Source organism: Pogoniulus pusillus, chromosome 1, assembly GCF_015220805.1.
Source record: "Pogoniulus pusillus isolate bPogPus1 chromosome 1, bPogPus1.pri, whole genome shotgun sequence".
Taxonomy (NCBI): Eukaryota; Metazoa; Chordata; class Aves; order Piciformes; family Lybiidae; genus Pogoniulus; species Pogoniulus pusillus.
The window spans coordinates 361003-381737 of record NC_087264.1 but is presented as its reverse complement, the minus strand read 5'-3'; the positions used below and the strand labels follow the sequence as shown (position 1 = coordinate 381737).

The following is a 20735-nucleotide window of genomic DNA, read 5'->3' as shown; positions in this document are numbered from 1 at the left end:
ATCAGCTGAGCCCGATTATTTGAGGCGCTCGCTCCTGACGGCGCAGCGCTTCCCATTGGCTGCCGGCCGTCCCGCCCCCCGCCGCGCCCGGCCGCCCCGGCCATTGGCCCAGCTGCCGCTCACTCAACGCCCTCCGTCGCCGGCGCGCCTCTTTGCTTCTTAGGTTGACGCTGCCGCCCGCGCTCTTTCTCGCCCCGCCTGCCTCTCGTCGCCGCCTCCCGCCCCCGCTCCGCAAACCGCGCCTCCGCGGTAGGAGCTTGCGCCGTGGGCTGCGCGGTGGGAGTGGAGCTGCGGTTGTGGCTGCTGCGTGGGGACTCCGCAATAGGTGCAGAGCCTCGATTCTGGGGGAGCTTGGCTCTGGCCGGACTCTACCGCTGAGATTCCTGTGGGAAGCAGAGGGCTCTCCTAAAAGGGTGCTTGGGAAGTCCCGGGGTGGGGGAGTTAGGCTGGGTGGGTGTATAAGCCCCACTGTGGTAGGCGCAGGTCCGGTGGCTGGTGGTGTAGGGGCACCTAAGTGTTGCTCAGAAGCTGCCTAGTGTGTATGAGGAATCGTAGCAGCCGAGAAGCCCACCAGCGCCGAGAGATCTCGGCTGAGATCCTGCAGATCCCGCCGCTGGGAGGGCTGGCACAGACCCGCTCAGCTCCGTTCCCCGCACCTCACATTCTGTAGCTGTACATGCGGATCACCGACCTCAAGAGGCTGCAGGCGTCAAGCGGAGACCTCGATGCATGATGCTCTCCTAGCGGCCGCGGTGGAGGGACAAGGAGCTCAGAACGCTCAGGTAGGTGACGTAGAATCATAGTGTTAGAGAATGATTTGGGTTGGAAGGCGTCTTTAGAGATCATCTATTCCGACCCTCCCGCCATGGACAAGAACACCTTCAACTAGATCCTAGCCTATCCTGGAGGCAGATCGGCAGTGCCAGCTGCCTTCCAGCGACTTTAGTGGGGCTGGACCCCAGAGACAGACTAAGCAGGGGCAGGGGTGAGTGGTACTGTGGGCTGCCTGTTGTGTATCAGCATCTGAATGCTTCTGGCACAGTTTGGGCAGAGGGCGAGGCCGCATCATGTCCCTCCCGCAGCCTCGTCTAGAAGAGAGGTGCATTGTGCTAAGTGGGACCTGGGATTGAGAACCATAGTGAAACTCCCTAGGAAGCGACAGGAGATGGGGCATCGTGGGAGCACCTCGAGGAGAAGCCGTCAAGGCAAAGCAGGGGGAGGTGCACTTCGATCTCGGTGTGTTTCCCGCCTCTGCTGGTGGTGCTGGAGGAGGGTCCCTGCCCCATGCTCAGCGCAGCCGCCTCTGGAGGCGTCCTTGTCCCCTGACTGCGGGTCCCTATCTCGCACTCGCACTCGCACTCAGATCAGGCAGCAGCCTGGGGGAGAGGCGGATGGTGTGACCAGAAGCTGCCTTATCAGCCGACGTCCTGCTGCCTGGCGCGCTGCTGCGGCAGGGATTTGTGCTGCGGGCTGGTTGCAGTCATCCTCCACGTCCTTGGAGCGCCGCTGGTGGAACGCGCTGTGCCAGCTGTGCACAGAGACCCGGCAGTGCTGCGGCTTGGAGCGGCGCTGGTGGCACACGCTGTGCCAGGCTGTGCACAGAGCGGCGCTGGTGGAACGCGCTGTGCCAGGCTGTACACAGAGGCCCGACAGTGCTCCGGGTGGGAGCGCCGCTGGTGGAACGCGCTGTGCCAGGCTGTGCACGGAGCCCCGGCAGTGCTCCAGCTTGGAGCGGCGCTGGTGGCACACGTTGTGCCAGGCTGTGCACAGAGCGGCGCTGGTGGAACGTGCTGTGCCAGGCTGTGCACAGAGCGGCGCTGATGGTGGCGCAGGCTGTGCCAGGCTGTGCACAGAGCGGCGCTGATGGTGGCGCAGGCTGTGCCAGGCTGTGCACAGAGCGGCGTTGATGGTGGCGCAGGCTGTGCCAGGCTGTGCACAGAGCGTCGCTGATGGTGGAGCACGCTGTGCCAGGCTGTGCACAGAGCGGCGCTGATGGTGGCGCAGGCTGTGCCAGGCTGTGCACAGAGCGGCGCTGATGGTGGCGCAGGCTGTGCCAGGCTGTGCACAGAGCGGAGCTGATGGTGACGCAGGCTGTGCCAGGCTGTGCACAGAGCGGTGCTGATGGTGGCGCAGGCTGTGCCAGGCTGTGCACAGAGCGGTGCTGATGGTGGAGCACGCTGTGCCAGGCTGTGCACAGAGCGGAGCTGATGGTGGAGCACGCTGTGCCAGGCTGTGCACAGAGCGGTGCTGATGGTGACACAGGCTGTGCCAGGCTGTGCACAGAGCGTCGCTGATGGTGGCGCAGGCTGTGCCAGGCTGTGCACAGAGCGGAGCTGATGGTGGAGCACGCTGTGCCAGGCTGTGCACAGAGCGGCGCTGGTGGCACACACTGTGCCAGGCTGTGCACAGAGCGGCGCTGATGGTGGCGCAGGCTGTGCCAGGCTGTGCACAGAGCGGCGCTGGTGGCACACGCTGTGCCAGGCTGTGCACAGAGCGGTGCTGATGGTGGCGCAGGCTGTGCCAGGCTGTGCACAGAGCGTCGCTGATGGTGGAGCATGCTGTGCCAGGCTGTGCACAGAGCGGCGCTGGTGGCACACGCTGTGCCAGGCTGTGCACAGAGCGGTGCTGATGGTGGCGCAGGCTGTGCCAGACTGTGCACAGAGCGTCGCTGATGGTGGCGCAGGCTGTGCCAGGCTGTGCACAGAGCGGCGCTGATGGTGGCGCAGGCTGTGCCAGGCTGTGCACAGAGCGGCGTTGATGGTGGCGCAGGCTGTGCCAGGCTGTGCACAGAGCGGCGCTGATGGTGGCGCAGGCTGTGCCAGGCTGTGCACAGAGCGGCGCTGATGGTGGAGCACGCTGTGCCAGGCTGTGCACAGAGCGGCGCTGATGGTGGCGCAGGCTGTGCCAGGCTGTGCACAGAGCGGCGCTGATGGTGGCGCAGGCTGTGCCAGGCTGTGCACAGAGCGGAGCTGATGGTGGAGCACGCTGTGCCAGGCTGTGCACAGAGCGGCGCTGATGGTGGCGCAGGCTGTGCCAGGCTGTGCACAGAGCGGCGCTGATGGTGGCGCAGGCTGTGCCAGGCTGTGCACAGAGTGGCGCTGGTGGCACACGCTGTGCCAGGCTGTGCACAGAGCGGTGCTGATGGTGGCGCAGGCTGTGCCAGGCTGTGCACAGAGCGGTGCTGATGGTGGAGCACGCTGTGCCAGGCTGTGCACAGAGCGTCGCTGATGGTGGCGCAGGCTGTGCCAGGCTGTGCACAGAGCGGCGCTGATGGTGGCGCAGGCTGTGCCAGGCTGTGCACAGAGCGGCGCTGGTGGCGCACGCTGTGCCAGGCTGTGCACAGAGCGGCGCTGATGGTGGCGCAGGCTGTGCCAGGCTGTGCACAGAGCGGCGCTGATGGTGACGCAGGCTGTGCCAGGCTGTGCACAGAGCGGCGCTGATGGTGGAGCACGCTGTGCCAGGCTGTGCACAGAGCGGCGCTGATGGTGGAGCACGCTGTGCCAGGCTGTGCACAGAGCGGCGCTGATGGTGGAGCACGCTGTGCCAGGCTGTGCACAGAGCGGCGCTGATGGTGACGCAGGCTGTGCCAGGCTGTGCACAGAGCGGCGCTGATGGTGGCGCAGGCTGTGCCAGGCTGTGCACAGAGCGGCGCTGATGGTGGCGCAGGCTGTGCCAGGCTGTGCACAGAGCGGCGCTGATGGTGGCGCAGGCTGTGCCAGGCTGTGCACAGAGCGGCGCTGATGGTGGCGCAGGCTGTGCCAGGCTGTGCACAGAGCGGCGCTGATGGTGACGCAGGCTGTGCCAGGCTGTGCACAGAGCGGCGCTGATGGTGGCGCAGGCTGTGCCAGGCTGTGCACAGAGCGGTGCTGATGGTGGAGCACGCTGTGCCAGGCTGTGCACAGAGCGGCGCTGGTGGTGACGCAGGCTGTGCCAGGCTGTGCACAGAGTGGAGCTGATGGTGGAGCACGCTGTGCCAGGCTGTGCACAGAGCGGTGCTGATGGTGACGCAGGCTGTGCCAGGCTGTGCACAGAGCGGCGCTGATGGTGGCGCAGGCTGTGCCAGGCTGTGCACAGAGCGGCGCTGATGGTGGCGCAGGCTGTGCCAGGCTGTGCACAGAGCGGTGCTGATGGTGGAGCACGCTGTGCCAGGCTGTGCACAGAGCGGCGCTGATGGTGGCGCAGGCTGTGCCAGGCTGTGCACCCCGGCCGTGCTCCGGCTGGGAGCGGCGCTGGTGCGGGATCGCGGGACCGACAGCTCGGCCGCAGGGCTCTGCGTTGCTGCTGGAAGCAGTGCGAGGGCCTGGGCTGCCCCCGGCGCGCAGCCTGGCTGGGAGGCTCGCTGGGCTGCATCTGTTACCGCTGCTTCCTCGTTCTTTGGTCTCAGCAGGCCGGGGGCATGCAGCCTTCAGAGCCCTCAGCTGGCAAGTTCTAACACCCTGGGCAGATGCTCCTCAAGAGAGCTGCTCCTGAATAGAATCACAGAATAGTTTAGGCTGGAAAACGTGTTGAAAGTCGTCAGGTCCAACCATCAGCTGCCACATCCATTGCTGAACTGTGTCCCTCGGCACCAGTCTGTGGCTTTTCAGCCCCTCCAGGGGTGGGGGCTCCATCGCTGCCCTGCTCAGCCTATCTCAGGGCTTGACAACCCTTTTGGGGAGGATATTTTTCTTAATGTCCAACCTAAACCTCCCCTGGCACAACCTGGGGACATTTCCTTTGTCACAGTGTTTGTTGCTTGGAAGAGGAGACTAAGCCCTACCTGGCTCCAGCCTTCTTTCAGGTAGTTTTAGAGAGCAAGGTCTCCCCTCAGTGCCCTTCAGGAGTCCAGGGTGGTGGGACAGAGTGAGGGACTGTGGTGGGGCAGACTGGGCTGACTTCAGCAGAGGTGCAAGGGTAAAGCAGCAGTCACACAAAGACGTGGAGAAGGCAGAAGGTGGATGCCAGAAAAACTACAAGAGCCAGAGGTGACATGAGGAGAGATGAGGCCTTGGTAGAGGCTGGAAGTGTGTTTTAAGCTGCTGGCACCTTCCTCTGAGTGTGATGCCTTGAAGTCTTTGAGTGGCTGGAGGCTGCTGCTCTTTCCCCTTTGACAGTGAGCACTGCAGTCTGACAAGGACTGGTTCCCACGTGCCAGGATGGAGTTTATTTTTCCATCCCTCTTCAGACAAGCTTTTAATTTAATAAATATCTCCCCCCTGCCCCCATGACAGGCTGGAGGGCAGGGATCCATCCAGAGAGACCTGGAGAGATGGGCACAAGCCAGGCTCAGAAGGGTCAACAACACCAAGTGCAAGGTCCTGCAGCTGGGTCGAGGCAATGGCAAGCTCCAATCCAGGCTGGGCAGAGAGTGGCTGGAGAGCAGCCCTGAGGAGAGGCACTTGGGGGTGCTGCTGGAGGAGAAGCTCAACAGGAGCCAGCAGTGTGCACTTGCAGCCCAGAAAGCCAAGCAGAGCCTGGGCTGCAGCAGCAGAAGTGTGGCCAGCAGGGCCAGGGAGGGGATTCTCCCCCTCTGCTGTGCTCTGCTGAGACCCCACCTGGAGTCCTGCATCCAGTTCTGGAGCCCCTGGGACAAGAGGGCTGTGGAGATGCTGGAGAGTGTCCAGAGCAGGGCCAGGAGGATGCTGAGAGGCTGCAGCAGCTCTGCTGTGAGCACAGCCTGAAAGAGTTGGGGCTGTGCAGGCTGGAGCAGAGGAGGCTCCCAGGGGACCTTCTTGTGGCCTTCCAGCATCTGAAGGGGGCTACAAAAAAGCTGGGGAGGGACTTTTGAGGCTGTCAGGGAGTGCCAGGACTGAGGGGGATGCAGCAAAGCTGGAGGTGGGGAGAGTGAGACTGGAGGTGAGGAGGAAGTTGTTGAGCAGGAGAGTGGTGAGAGGCTGGAGTGGGTTGCTCAGGGAGGTGGTTGAGGCCCCCTGGCTGGAGGTGTTTGAGGCCAGGCTGGCTGAGGCTGTGTGCAGCCTGCTCTAGGGTAGGGTGTCCCTGGCCATGGCAGGGGGTTGGCACTGGCTGCTCCTTGTGGTCCCTTCCAACTTTGACTGATTCCATGATTCTGTCCTATGATCTCTTTCCTTACCTCTGCAAGCCAGAGGAACAGATTGAAGGACAAAGGATCAGAACTTCCTGGCACTTCCTAAAGCTGGAAAGGAGAGGACTGGAAATGTTCAGATGAAAAGATAAACATGCCTGCCTTTCTCAGCTCTCTTGCTTTGTGCTGCTGAGGCCTGATCCAAACACCTCACCTACATGAGAGGAAGCCTGTGAAAGTGGAGGATGAGTGGCTGTCACTAACTCCTCACTCTTGGAATAGACCAGGGAGTGTAGATTGGATTTTGGGGGGGGTTGGTTTATTTTCTCAAGAGACAGGCAATAGGACAAGAGCAAATCACCTCAGGTTGCACCAGGGGAGGTTTAGGTTGGCAATAGGAAAATTTTCTTCCCCCAGAGGGTGTTAAGTCCCTGGAATAGGCTGCCCAGGAGGTGACAGTTCACCATTCCTGAAAGGATCTGCAAGCTGTGTAGGTGTGGTGCTAGGGGCTGTGGTGTGGTGGTGGACTTGACAGCGCCGGGCTGATGGTTGAGCTTGATCTTCAGCCTGATCTATGACGCTGTGACTTTGCCTGGTTGGTTTTGAGCAGCTGAGTTTGAGTTCATCACAGAGCAGCACCAGTGGGCTGACAGCATCTGGCAGGGTGTGGGAGGGAGTGACGGTCCACAGACACAGGGGCGTTTGTTAACCAAAACGCTGCAGCTCACTGCGAAGCAAACAGCTTCTGCAGGGCTTCAGCTGCAGCTTTGTCTCTTCGCTGAGCAGGGACCATGCTCCAGCACACTCAGAAGCAAAGAGCAGTACCTGAGGAGCAGGCTGCAATGGAGCCTGGTGTGGGCAGGGGAGTGAAGTGGTGAGAAGGGCTTTTCCATCCTGTAGTGGAAAAGCACTTTGTGTTTTGTCATCTGCCTGAGCAGGGCTCGGGAGCGCAGGTGGTGAAACGCTGGCCAGGAGCTGGCACCGTGCACCCACTGCCCTGCCCCAGCTGTGTCCTGGGCTGGTCCCCAGCAGCCTGGGCAGCAGGTGGAGGGAGAGGGTTCTGCCCCTCTGCTCAGCTCTGCTGAGGCCCCAGCTGCAGTGCTGGGGCCAGGTCTGGAGTCCTCAGCACAGGATAGGCATGGAGCTGTTGGAGCAAGACCAGAGGAGGCCACAGCAATGCTGTGAGGCCAGGCTGAGAGAGTTTGGGTTGTTCAGCCTGGAGAAGGGAAGGCCCCAGGGAGCCCTTCCCATGGTTTTTCAGTGCATAAATGGGACAGTACTTAAATAGGGAGAGACACTTTGGCAGGACCTGTTGGCACAGGCTGAGGGATGATGGTTTTGTAGTTCCCCTTGGCCATCGACTGCAACTCTTCACAGTACAACCATCCAGCCAATTCCTTATCCAAGTGGTCCATACACCAAATCCATGCCTTCCCACATGCAGGGAACACTCAGGGGAAAGGGGATGGCCTTTATTGCCATCTTCACAGTTGTCTGACTCAACTGCTGTGCCAGGGCTAATGCTTGCTGTCCTCCAGATGTTTGTGTTGTGTCTGGCTGTGACAGTCCTGCCCGCACCTGAGCCAGGAGACCCTCAGGTCTGTGCTTGTGTGTATATAAAACACTTCTGCTCTGTTTTCTTCCCCAGCTGTGACTCTCCTGTGCCTGTAGCTAACAGCAGCCATGCAAGCACAGAACCACGGATGGATCTCCTCCTTCTCTTTCCTGCTCTTCTGTGCTTCCTCCGTCCCAAGACAGGAAGGCAGGAGGCTGCTGCAGGAGCTGAGCCCTCAGGAGTATTTCAGCAGCCTGCAAGCCGGTAGAGCATCCCTGGCTTATTTCAGCCCTAAGGGTAGGTGCTTCACACTGTGTCTGCATCAGCCTGGGTCTTCAGCAGAGGCTCCTCTGAGGGGTGTGTGAGAGCAGAACAATGAAGGGGCAGTTTTTGAGATTTCTAAACCCAAAGGTGTCTGGAATCATAGAATTCCAGAAGGGTTTGGGATGCAAAAGACCTTTAAAGTCCATCCAGTCCAACCCTCTTGCAGTCATCAGGAACATCTGCAGCTAGAGCAAGTTGCTCAGAGTCCCAGACAACCTGATCTGGAATGGTTCCAGGGATGGGGCATCTGCCACCCCTCTGAGCAGCCTGGGCCAGGGTCTCACTGTCCTCAGCATAAAAAAATCTCCTCTCTAGTCTAAATCTTCCTCTTTCAGTTGAGAGCTGTCACCCCAGTTCTTGTCACAACAGGCACTGCTCAAAGTCCTGTGAGGTTCTTCCCCCCTTCTCTGCCCTTGTGAGGCCACAGCTGGAGTACTGTGTCCAGTTGTGGGCTCCCCAGTTCAAGAGAGACAAGGAGCTACTGGAGAGAGTCCATCAGAGGCTACGAAGATGCTGAGGGGTCTGGAGCATCTCTGTGAGGAGAAAAGGCTGAGACCCCCAGGGCAGTTTAGGGTGGAGAAGAGCAGCCTGAGAAGAGATCTTCTCGGCGCTCAGGATGAGATAAAGAGTGGGAGCTGGGCAGGAGGATGAGGCCAGACCCTTCTCAGTGGTGCCCAGTGACAGGGAAAGGGGCAGTGCACATGAACGAGGAGCTCCTGCTAAGCACAAAGCAAAGCTCTCCGAGGGGGCTGGGGCAGGCTGTCCAGAGAGGCTGTGAGCTCTCTGTGGAGAGATTCCAAACTTGCCTGGACATGGTGGGTTTGGGCAGCTTGCTGTGGGTCACCCTGCTCTATCAGGGATCTTGGACTGATGGTTTCCAGAGGTGCCTTCCAAGCCCCCGAGCTGGCATTCTGCGCGGAGAGGCTGCTGGCGTTCCTGATGCCTGCAAGGAGTTCTGCTCAGTGAGCTCCTCCCTCCTGGAGAAGGAACAAGGCCATATCGTGCCAAGCACTGTCTCTGTGCCTGGCAGGAGGACTCTCTGTGAGAGACTTTGGAGCTCTGCAGCCCACCCCAGCAGCACCTCTCACAAACCCCACCCCACTCCCTCGGTCTCCTGCAGCCGCATCCCACAGGCTCTGCTCCGTCTCCTGGGCTGTTGTGGGGACGTTTGCACGGGGCCCACAGCACAGGGCTTGCTCTGGAGATGCTCTCCTCTGCCGCCTCCGCCTAGGGGAGGGATGCAAACCACAGGGTGTTTTGTGTTTCAGTGTCTCCTGGCGCTCACCCCTTCCTGGAGCAGATCGAGGACTCGGCTGAGGCCCTCCAGGACTATGGCATTTCGGTGGTGAAGGTAGGTGGGCGGGAGGAGTGGGACAGTGTTTGTGCAGGCAGAGTGCATGCCCACTGCAGGAGGAGTGGGACAGTGTTTGTGCAGGCAGAGTGCATGCCCACTGCAGGAGGAGTGGGACAGTGTTTGTGCAGGCAGAGTGCATGCCCACTGCAGGAGTGGGACAGTGTTTGTGCAGGCAGAGTGCATGCCCACTGCAGGAGTGGGACAGTGTTTGTGCAGGCAGAGTGCATGCCCACTGCAGGAGGAGTGGGACAGTGTTTGTGCAGGCAGAGTGCATGCCCACTGCAGGAGGAGTGGGACAGTGTTTGTGCAGGCAGAGTGCATGCCCACTGCAGGAGAAGTGGGACAGTGTTTGTGCAGGCAGAGTGCATGCCCACTGCAGGAGTGGGACAGTGTTTGTGCAGGCAGAGTGCATGCCCACTGCAGGAGTGGGACAGTGTTTGTGCAGGCAGAGTGCATGCCCACTGCAGGAGTGGGACAGTGTTTGTGCAGGCAGAGTGCATGCCCACTGCAGGAGTGGGACAGTGTTTGTGCAGGCAGAGTGCATGCCCACTGCAGGAGTGGGACAGTGTTTGTGCAGGCAGAGTGCATGCCCACTGCAGGAGAAGTGGGACAGTGTTTGTGCAGGCAGAGTGCATGCCCACTGCAGGAGGAGTGGGACAGTGTTTGTGCAGGCAGAGTGCATGCCCACTGCAGGAGGAGTGGGACAGTGTTTGTGCAGGCAGAGTGCATGCCCACCTCGGGACTGCCAGGATCGGGCCCTGGGAGGAGGCAGATGCCCCGCTCTTGCAGCTGCTACTTGCAGGTTGCCTCACACCTTCTGTGCCAGGATACAGGCAGGTTCCCAGTCTCACACAGGCCCCATGCTGTGCCTGTGTATCCAAACTGAAAGAGAGGACCCACATCCCTGTGGGTCAGGCAAGGGAAACTCTAAGCTGCTCTGGGTTTCCCCGGTGAGTCTCAGTCACAGGATGTCAGTGGTTGGAAGGGACCAAAAGAGATCGAGTCCAACTCCCCTGCCAGAGCAGTCTAGCTCAGGGCACACAGGAACACATCCAGACAGGCCTGGAAAGGCTCCACAGAAGGAGACTCCACAGCCTCTCTGGGCAGCCTGTGCCAGGGCTCTGGGACCCTTCCAGCCAAGAAGTTCCCCTTGTGCTGAGCTGGAGCCTCCTGTGCTGCAGCTTCCATCCATTGCTGCATGTCCTGCCCCAGGCAGCAGTGAGCAGAGCCTGTCCCCCCCTCCTGACCCCCAGCCCTCAGAGAGTTACAGACATTGATTCAATCCCCTCTCAGTCTTCTCTCCTCCAGACTGAAGAGCCCCAGACGAGCCTGTGCCCTTTGATCTGCAGTCATGGCTTGAGGAGACATCAGGTGTTCACACTTTCCCCACGGGCTGGCCTTTTTCAAGGGCTTCCCCCCTGCCAGGCTGGGCTGGGCAGCCCCACTGTGGGCTGCATCAGGAGTAACGTGGCCAGCAGGCAAGGGAGAGGCTTCTGCCTTTCTGTTCTGCCCTGGTGAGATTCCACCCAGAGTGCAGGGACCAGCTCTGGAGTCCTCAGCACAGGAGACACATGGACCTGCTGCAGAAGGGCCAGAGGAGACCACAGCAGTGATGGGAGGGCTGGAAGCCCTCTGCTGTGAGGCCACAGTGAGGGAGGTGGAGTCATTGAGTGGGGAACAGTGGGGAGGAGAAGGCTCCAGGGAGACCTTCTGGTGGCCTTTCAGTACTTAAAAGGGGCCACTCAAAAATCTGGGAACAGACATTTGAGCAGGACCTGCTGTGGCAGGACAAGGGGTGATGTTTGAACGAAAAGAGGGAGGTTCAGTCTAGAGAGAAGGAAGGGTTTTGTGCACACTGAGGGCAATGAGACCCTGCCCCAGGCTGCCCAGAGGGGTGCCAGGTGCCCTGTCCCTGAGGTCATTGCAGGTCAGGTTGTCTGGGGCTGTGAGCACCTGCTCTAGTTGCAGGAGTCCCTGCTGAGTGCAGGGGGGTGGGTTAGATACTGGGTGACCTTTAAAGGTCCCTTCCAACCCAAACCATTCTGTGAGGCTGTGATCTGATCTGGCCTCAGGGCAGCTACATGCAAGTGTGTGAAGGGGCCTGGTCCTTGCTCTGTACCCGTGGGCATGGCATGGGGAAGAGCAGGATCTGCAGTATGCTCTGCCACCACTCATTTCCTCTGGCCACCCCAAGGTCTCCTGGAAGCCTTCTCCTCTCCAGGCTGCACAGCCCCAACTCTCTCAGCCTGTGCTCACAGCAGAGCTGCTGCAGCCCTCTCAGCATCTTGGTGGCCTCCTCTGGGCTGGCTCCAACAGTTCCTTCTTGTGCTGGGGGCTGCAGAACTGCCCCCAGGACTGCAGGTGGGGTCTGAGGAGAGCAGAGGCAAGGGGCACAATCCCCTCCATTGCCCTGTGCCCACACTGCTCTGGCTGCAGCCCAGCACAGGGTTCTTAGCTGAAACTTCACACAGATTTGGGTAGGACAGGTACAAATTCAGGCAAGCATCAGCAGATTGTAAGAAGTGTTGATGATGTTGGTGTGTCTTCATTTAAGTTCCTCCAGACACAGGCTGAATTTAGTCAGCAAGCAGCAATCTTGGTTCTGTGACCTGCCACTGACTATGTTGGGCAAGGTCAAAAGGTCTTTTGATCCAAATCCAGTCAATTCTGACTGAAATCAAGGCAGAATGAGCCTCAGAACTGAAGTGCCAACACCAGCCCCCACCTCTGGGCTCCATTTTACTGCCTTTGTGTCTCAGCAGGCCTGGAGGGGCTGCTTTGACACTGCTGGATGGAGGGGAACATTGGTGTTGGGTGTTTGTAGTCACCTGTGGAGCTGAATGTCTAAAGAGATGCTTTTGGTCTCTAGGTCAGGTGTCCCAAAGAGGAGGTCTCCAGATACTGTGGGAAAGACAAGGTGCTAAGGACAGCCTACCTGTTCAGGTGAGGGGAGCTCTGCAGTGCAGACGTTTGCAGTGGCTGGGAAGGTCTGTGCAGGAGGGGCCTTGAGGACAGCAGTGACAGAGTTCAGCAGGAGGATTCCCCAGAAGGTCCCAGAGGGCAAAGCAGCTACTTTGTCCTCAGTCTGAGACCTCCTGTCCTGCCCCATGTTCCTTTCAACAGCAGAGGGTTGTGCTGTGACCTGAAGCCATGAGAAGAAGCCTCATCAGTGTTGCTCTGTCCTTGTGGCCTCCTACCACCAGCTCCTCCAGACTGACCTCGTACCAGTCCTGGAGAGAAACACTCTTTGGTGCTCTTCAAACTGCAAGAGGGGAGGTGTGAATTAGCAGTTGGGAGGAAATTTCCACTGTCAGGGTGGTTAGACATTGAAACAGGTTGCCCAGAGAAGTCCTGGATGCCCTGCTGCTGGAAGTGTTCAGAGGCAGCTTGGACAGGGCTTTGAGCAGCCTGCCCTACTGCAGGGTGCCCCTGCCCATGGCATGGGGGTTTGAACTGCATGATCTGCAAGGCCTCTTCCACCCCAAACCACTTTGTGGTTCTGTGATTCTGTCATGTTCACAGAATGGTTCAGGCTGGAAGGGAGCTCAAAACTCAGCCAGTCCCAACCCCTGCCATAGGCAGGGACACCTCCCACTAGAACAGGTCGCTCAAGGACTCATCCAGCCTGGCCTGGAACACCTCCAGGGAGGTTGTGGAGCACAGAAGCACAGAATGTGACCAAATATCACGTTTGGTGCTTCTGTGCTCCACAACCTTCCTGGGCAACCTGTGCCAGTGTCTCACCACCCTCACTGCAAACAACTTCTTCCTAACATCCAGTTTAACTCTCCCCTCTGCCCGTTCTAACCCATTCCTCATCCTGTCATTGCCAGACCTTGTCAGTATTCCCTCCCCAGCCCTCCTGTAGCCCCTTCAGATCCAGGGAGGCCACTCCAATTCCTGTGGGCATAGTTTGGTCATCTGCCCTGCATGGGAAGGCAAAGCTCTTGCACTCTCCATGGGTTGTCAGCTGGAAGCTTCTCCATGGATCAACTCAATTCTCAGTGACATTGTATGTGGCAGAGGTCTACAGGGCAGTGCTTGGCACTCAGAGGCCTTCTGTCAGTCTGTGCTTGAGCCCTCATCACTAGAAGCTGAGCGCAGGGCAATGACAGAGGTGACCTCAAAGAGCACTGGTGCCACGGCATCCCCACCTCGCTCCTGACACTGTCCTTCCAAGCACCTCTGCCAGCAGACAGCTGGAAGCAGCCAGCAGAGTGGCAGTGAGTTAGCAGGTGTTTCTGATCCTGCTCTCTTTGGTGATGCTCTTTCTTCCCTGCTAGAGGTGCTGTGCTGCTCAGAGAGTTCCCTACCGACGCCTTGTTTGATGTGAACGCCGTCGTTGCTAACGTCCTCTTGTGAGTACACACCAGGTGCAGCTGCCTTCATTTCCAGTTTCACCTGTCGATAGGTTTTGCATCAGTCACCCACCCCCCTGCCACACACACACCTTCCAGAGGCTGCTCTCAGCCAAGCAGGAGCTTCTTTGGCGTGATTTGACCCTTGAGATGTGGCACGGCCAGGTTGGGTGAGACCTTGGGCGACTTGTGCTAGTGGGAGGTGTCCTTGCCTATGGAGGGGGGTTGGAACTGGATGGGCTTTGAGCATTCTATGACTGTCTTATATCCGTGTCCCTGAGGTGACATCTGGTGTGTTGGTGTGATTGAAGCTTCCCAGAGACTCCAAAGCTAGCAGAACAATACAGTCATAGGCTGCTGTCCCCTCTGCCCTGCCTCTGAGGAGCTAGACTGGGAAGTTAAAGAGAGCCTTGAACACTAAATAAAAGCTATTCCAGGTAGGGCAGGCACAAAAAGGGAAGGGAGGCAAGATACAGAAATAGCCATACAGCCAGCTGGAGGGCAGTGGAGGGAGCTGGGCCCAGGAAGTGGTGGTCCCACCGCGGGGTAGCATGGCCACGTGGCAGGGCAGGAGCCAGGGCACTGCTGGCAGGCAGGGAGGGCAGAGAGAGAGAGAAACAGGCAGGCCCTGTGCTTTTACAGGGGCCTGAACAGGAGGTGGGAGTGGGCTGTCCACTACACCTGGGCTCAGGTTCAGTCACCCTGGGAGGACTAACCCCCTGGCAGCTGTGTTTGCCTGGGGATCTCCAGCCTGCTCTGAGGAGACTGCAGTTCTACCTTGGCTTTCCCATCATGGTTATGTGGCTGCAGATTCCCTCTTAAAAGTTGTTGACTGCATCTGTGGTCCTGCATCTGGGCCGGGGCAATGGCAAGCTCCAATCCAGGCTGGGCAAGGACTGGGTGGAGAGCAGCCCTGAGGAGAGGGACTTGGGGGTGCTGCTGGAGGAGAAGCTCAGCAGGAGCCAGCAGTGTGCACTTGCAGCCCAGAAAGCCAAGCAGAGCCTGGGCTGCAGCAGCAGAAGTGTGGCCAGCAGGGCCAGGGAGGGGATTCTCCCCCTCTGCTGTGCTCTGCTGAGACCCCACCTGGAGTCCTGCATCCAGTTCTGGAGCCCCTGGGACAAGAGGGCTGTGGAGATGCTGGAGAGTGTCCAGAGCAGGGCCAGGAGGATGCTGAGAGGCTGCAGCAGCTCTGCTGTGAGCACAGACTGAAAGAGTTGGGGCTGTGCAGGCTGGAGCAGAGGAGGCTCCCAGGGGACCTTCTTGTGGCCTGCCAGCTTCTGAAGGGGGCTACAAAAAAGCTGGGGAGGGACTTTTTAGGCTGTGAGGGAGTGCCAGGACTGGGGGGAATGGAGCAAAGCTGGAGGTGGGGAGAGTGAGGCTGGAGGTGAGGAGGAAGTTGCTGAGCAGGAGAGTGGTGAGAGGCTGGACTGGGTTGCCCAGGGAGGTGGTTGAGGCCCCCTGGCTGGAGGTGTTTGAGGCCAGGCTGGCTGAGGCTGTGTGCAGCCTGCTCTAGGGTAGGGTGTCCCTGGGCATGGCAGGGGGGTTGGAACTGGCTGCTCCTTGTGGTCCCTTCCAACCCTGACTGATCCTGTGGTTCTATGATTCTAATTTCTTCCTGTCTTCTCAGTGCCCTGCTCTTTAATGAAGTGAAATACGTTGAAACCCTGGCAGATCTTCAGAATGTGGAGAACACCCTGAAGGGAAGGTCAAACATGGTCTTCACCTATGTGCCAGCAACTGGGACAGCAGGTATCAACACTCAGAGCTTCATCTTTGCTCTCCTCCCAGAACCTTTCTTACTGAAGTGCACAGGAACTGTGCTTCTGACCCCACATCCTGCAGGAGGAGGATCGAGGAATGGTCACTGGGATGGGCTGCCCGGGGAGGTGGTGGAGTCCCCGTCCCTGGAGGTGTTTAAGAGGAGGCTGGACGAGGTACTTAGTGCCATGGGTCAGTTAATTAGGAGGGGATAGGTTGGACTCAATGATCTTGAAGGTCTTTTCCAGCCTGGTTAGTTCTGTGATCCTGTGAAAGCTGAAGGGGCCACCTAGGTGCAGCTGGAGCATCTCTGGGAGGAGGAAAGGCAGAGAGACCTGGGGCTGTTGAGCCTGGAGGGGAACAGGCAGGGAGAATCTCCTCAATGTCTACAGTGTGGAGGCCAAGAGGATGGAGCCAGAGGCCATTGACAGGCCAAGGGGCAGTGGGCACAAACTGCAATCCAGGAGGTTTCACCTGAGCAGGAGGGAAAACTTCTTTGCTGTGAGGGTGCTGGAGGCAGCAGCAGGCTGCCCAGGGAGGCTGTGGGATCTCCTCCTCTGGAGAGGTTCCAGACCTGCCTGCATGTTGTGATCCTGGGCACCTGCTCTGGGTGACTTTGCTTTAGCAGGGGGGTTAGACAAGATGACAAGTTGACACCTGAAAAAGTTGTGCTGGGAGTCTAAACTCTCAGAGATGGACTGTGAGAGGCAAAACCAACTGCATGGTTGCTGTCTTGAAAAGTGAACTCCTGGGTAGATCTGTGCTCCTGCAGCTCACTGGGGACCAGCAGCTGGGGCCAGCTCACCTTCATAGTGCATATTCACCCAGCTGTGACTTCATACTGAGAGCTCCCTAAGGCCTGGGCACCTGCTGCAGTGGGTCCAGAGGAGGCCATGAGGTGGTCAGAGGCCTGGAGCAGCTCCTCTGTGGGGACAGACAGAGAGCTGGGGCTGTTCAGCCTGGGGAAGAGCAGGCCCCAGGGAGACCTTATAACAGCCTTGCAGTACCTGGAGAGGACTGGCAAGAAGGCTGGGGAAGGACTTTTTGCAAGGGCTGGTAATGACAGGCCAAGCTGGAATGGGTTGGAGCTGGAAGAGGGAGGTTTGTACTGGATACCCCTCCCTGAAGGCCAGGCTGGATGTGGCCTTGAGCAGCCTGGCCTCGTGGAAGGTGTCCCTGCCAATGTCAGGGGGTTGGAACTGGATGATCTTCCAACCCAAACCATTCCATGAGGCTATGGTGTTCCCAGCTGGGAAGGGTGAGGATGGTGGTCTGGAGGTTGCTGAGGTGAGTTCACCTTCTCTTTCTCTTTGCAGAGCACAGAGCTGTGATGGAGGCAGCTTTTGTCTATGGGACTGTCCACCAGTTTGTTCTGACAACTGAGGCAGTGCTGTTGAGAGACTCTGGGTATGTGTTTCCAGAGCCCACCCCCTTAGCCCTCGGGCAGAGCTGCTTCCCTGGGCTCCTCTGTCTGCTCTTGGTTCCCCAGATTCCCTGGTGAAGCCTGTGATTGTGGTAGGATGTGGACAGTCAGGTCCAGCTGGGGCTGTGTTCCTGCCGTGACATTTGTGGCTCTTGGTTGAGAGGGAGTTTGCAGAAGAGCCTTCTGCCTCCTTCCCAGCAGACTGAGCAAAGCTTAGCCCTGGGTTTTTGGCAGCACTGGCAGCACCAGTGGGACGCTCTTAAAACACAGCCTGCTGCTTTGATCGTGACAGCAAGAGTGGTTTAGGCTGGAAAGGACCTTTCAAGGCCCTTTGGTTCAACCCTCTCAGCTCGATGATGGAGTTCAGCCAGCTGCAAGGGGTAGGAGCTGCTCTAGTGGGCCAGAGTAGAACCCCCTCAGCACCATATCCAGGTGCTTCTTAAGGGGATGAGGAAATGGATGTGTTCCCTGCAAGCCTCAGCTTCTGGCAGTCACAGCCTTGGGGACTGGCAGTGGTAGGGGGGACACTTGTATCGTGGTGGTGTTAAGAGGCACAGGAGTTTGTTAGGCACACTTTTGGTCTGGGTAACTTCTGGCAGCTGTGAGTTCTGCAGCTGGCTGCAGTGTCTATGCTCACCTGCTCCACTCTGCTGAGGCCCCAGCTGCAGTGCTGGGGCCAGCTCCGGAGACCTCAGTGCAGGAGAGACATGGGCCTGTTGGAGCAGGGCCTGAGGAGGCCACAGCAGTGATCTGAGGACTGTAATCCTTCTGCTGTAAGAGTTGAGGGTGTTCAGCCTGGAGAAGAGAAGGCTCTGGAGACCTTGTGGCCTTTCAGCACTTCAGAGAGGCCGACAAGAAAGCTGGAGAGGGACTCTTCCAAGGGCACCTAGTGATAGGATGAGTGGCAGCAGTTTTAAACTGAAACAGGGTAGATTTAGATTGGACATGAAGAAGTTCTCCACCGTGAGGGAGGTGAGGCACTGGAGCATGTTGCCCAGAGAAGCTGTGGTTGCTCCATCTGGGGAAATGCCCCAGGTCAGGTTGGTTGGAGCAGTGAGCAGCCTGGGCTAGTGGAAGGTGTCCCCTGCTTGTGGCAGGTGAGTTGAAACTAGATGATATGCAAGATGCCCTCCAACCTAAACCATTGCATGCTTTTGTTTGGCTTTTCTCACCTGATGGTTTCACTGGGACTGGCCAGCTCAAGCCATCCTCTTCCCGTGCTGGAGGAGCTGTGTTAGAAGAGCAGGTCCTTCAGAGCAGCTTGCTGTTGCTGAGACCTGCTGCAGCCAGGAAACAGGGAGGAGGTGGGGCTATGCCACAGCGTGCCGAATCTCCAGCACAGCATTTACCTGCTCTTTGCCTGCTCTCACAGGCGGTGCCAGGGCGGGCGCTAAAGGGGAACGGGCAGGGTCGTGATCCCAGCGGCCGCCGCTGGGTGGCAGCATTGTCCTTTGGGCCGGCGCTGCCTTCGCTGCGCTCGCAGCCGGACGGGCGTCGGCGTCTCGGCTGGCGGGGCGGGGGCAGCTCCGCCGCCGCTCGGGCAGCAGCCTTGGGGCGCACTCCAACACACGTCGCACGGAAGGTGGTCCCTGCTTTATAGGGGGGCGTTCATGTGTAGGAAGAGGAACGTGGAAGTCCCGAGGTCAACCCAGAGAGCAGCACAAGCGATGGTGGGAAACAGGAAAGACTACCTAAGGAGCCTTCCAGAGAGCTTGATCTCACCTCTTCCTTTGGCACAGCCAAACCCAGTGCTGCTCGAAAGGTGGAACGCTGCTTTTACAGTCTGTAAGATGTCACCATGAGGTAAAAGACATGAGCAAAGCTGCAGGCTGCAGCTTTCATCCTCCTGCCAGGCTCTTAGTGGCAGGACTGGTGCCCCTAGAAGAGCTTCATTTGCATCCTCCTTGAGCCGGGCCAGCTGTTCTGGGCTGGGGGCACCTGGTGAGCCAGGGTCTGAACAGCTGTTCAGCACAGTTCTGAAAAGCAGCTGGGCACACTTGTACCTGTCAGCAGTAGAGGCCTTGAGGAGGTCCCACGAGGCTACCAGGCCTGGTTTTAAGGATCAGGATCTGCCCTGTAAGACATGTCAGCAAACATGGTCATTCTGATGGGGCATTTTAAACCCCTCTGGTGGGTGCCCAGCTCAGCATGGGGTTTGTTTTCTCTCTCTCAGAAATGAGGTGTCATCTGCCCAGATGCTGTTCTGCCACTGCCAGCTGGTCACGGACCTGTCACAGCCCTGCAGGAGGACGCCCATGGGGCACTCTCTGACGCTGCTCAACATCCACAGGCACCTCAAGCTCATGGGGGCTCCTCTGGTGGTAGGACTGGGGAAGGGGAGCTGTGTAGGCATAAGGGCAGCTGGGATGGATGGGAGCAGGAGACAAGGGTGAGCAGAGGACAAGACTGAGCATGGGGATCTGCCCTTGCCACATGAAGTTAATGGCAAAGGTCTTAGGCCAGATCCAAGCAAGGCAGGGGCATAGGGCTGGGTGGGGCTGACACTCCGTTGCACTGCTCAGCTTGCCTGGGCCTTTCCACGGAGCCCTGGCACCAGTGTCTGCTCCTCTAGTTGCCTGTAAGCACCATGAGGTAAGCCTTGGACTTCACTGGAAGGTGGGAGAAGAGAGAGAAGTGTTTCATTCGGAAGGGACCTGCAGTGGTCATCTGGTCCGACTGCCTGGCCACTTCGGGGCTGCCCAAAGGATAAAGCATGTTACCGAGGGCACTGGCCACATGCTTCTGGAGCACTGACAGGCTTGGGACACCAACCACCTCTCTAGGAAACCAGTTCCAGCGTTTGACCACCCTCTCAGTAAGCATATGCTTCCTCCTGTCCAGTCTGAAGCTGCCCTGGTGCAGCTCTGAACAGTTCCCACACATCCTGTGCCTGGATACTAGGGAGAAGAGCTCAGCACCTCCCTTTCCACGTCCCCTCCTCAGGAAGCTGTCAAGGTCAGTGAGTCAGCCCTCGGCCTCCTCTTCTCCAGACCAAACAGCCCCAAAGTTAGCTGCTCCTCTGGCTTCCCCGCAGGAAGCTTGGCAGCCTGGGGAGCATCCACATCTCTCCTTCCTGCCTTGTTGAGCACAGGAGGCTCCCTTCTGTGTCCTGTCCCACAGGGCAGTGAACTTCGTCAGGCTTCCAGTTCCTGCTGGTGTAAGAACCATGAGTAGAAGCAGGGTGGAGATGCCCCTTGGAGTTGAGTGGAAGAGGAGAGGAGAGCTATTTCTTTGAGAGGACACTTACAATGATACTCTAGTCCAGCAGTCCATCACCTCTGCCCAGCTGAAAGGATGGGTAGCTGAGCTGGGAAGTGCCTCCTACAGGCAGCCTCCCGGGTTAGGTCTGTGGGGGCCTTTGTCAAGCAGCTCCGTGTGTCATGACGCAGCATGTCCAAGGCAGGAAGGGAGAAGATGCCAACTCTGGCATGCTGGAACCAGAATTTTCCAACTGCCCTAGGGAATGGCTGTCAGATAATCGGAGCTGAGTGGAGAGCTGACATCTGCAGCTGCTAAGTCATACAGAAGCTGCCCAGTAAAGGTTGTAAGCAGGGAAGGTGACGGCAGGTTGGAACAATTGAGCCAGGCTTGTCTGGGTGCTGCGTGGATGTGTGCTTTAGGCTGGGCCTTGGAGGCTCCTTCTCAAGGGTCTCTTCTCCTCCTGTGGCTGGGGAGCACACGGCTTGGGCTGTGCAGGAGAGCTGCTGTACCTTCAGTGGTGTGGAGAAGTGCTGCAGTGTAACTGTGTGTTTTCTTCAGACAGAGGTTGCTGAGGACCCAGAGAAGGTTTCCACTGTCCACTTACAGCTGGGACTGCCGCTTGTCTTCATCCTCAGCCAGAAAGAGACTTATGAGGCTGACAGGAGGACAGCAGAATTTGTGGCCTGGCAGCTCCTGGGGAAAGCAGGAGTTGCCCTTTTGTCCAGGTATTTGCTTTCAGG

At 58.6% G+C, this 20735-nt stretch overlaps 1 protein-coding gene across 2 annotated transcripts in view; it reads left to right on the top strand.

Moving 5' to 3' along the window:
• Nucleotides 1-452: 452 nt before the first annotated feature.
• The window catches only part of TXNDC16 (thioredoxin domain containing 16), a 60221-nt gene continuing 39938 nt past the window's right edge, over nucleotides 453-20735 (top strand). The window contains exons 1-9 of one of the 2 annotated variants that reach the window (XM_064142622.1): nucleotides 453-782; nucleotides 7671-7874; nucleotides 9170-9252; nucleotides 12125-12198; nucleotides 13539-13613; nucleotides 15241-15362; nucleotides 16688-16778; nucleotides 18968-19115; nucleotides 20554-20720. In XM_064142622.1, the coding sequence (XP_063998692.1) occupies nucleotides 7706-7874; nucleotides 9170-9252; nucleotides 12125-12198; nucleotides 13539-13613; nucleotides 15241-15362; nucleotides 16688-16778; nucleotides 18968-19115; nucleotides 20554-20720 (929 nt within the window). In that variant the 5' untranslated portion in view covers nucleotides 453-782; nucleotides 7671-7705. Of the gene's footprint in view, nucleotides 783-7670; nucleotides 7875-9169; nucleotides 9253-12124; nucleotides 12199-13538; nucleotides 13614-13986; nucleotides 14051-15240; nucleotides 15363-16687; nucleotides 16779-18967; nucleotides 19116-20553; nucleotides 20721-20735 lie in introns of those variants that run through there. The other variant, XM_064142708.1, reaches the window with a different exon arrangement.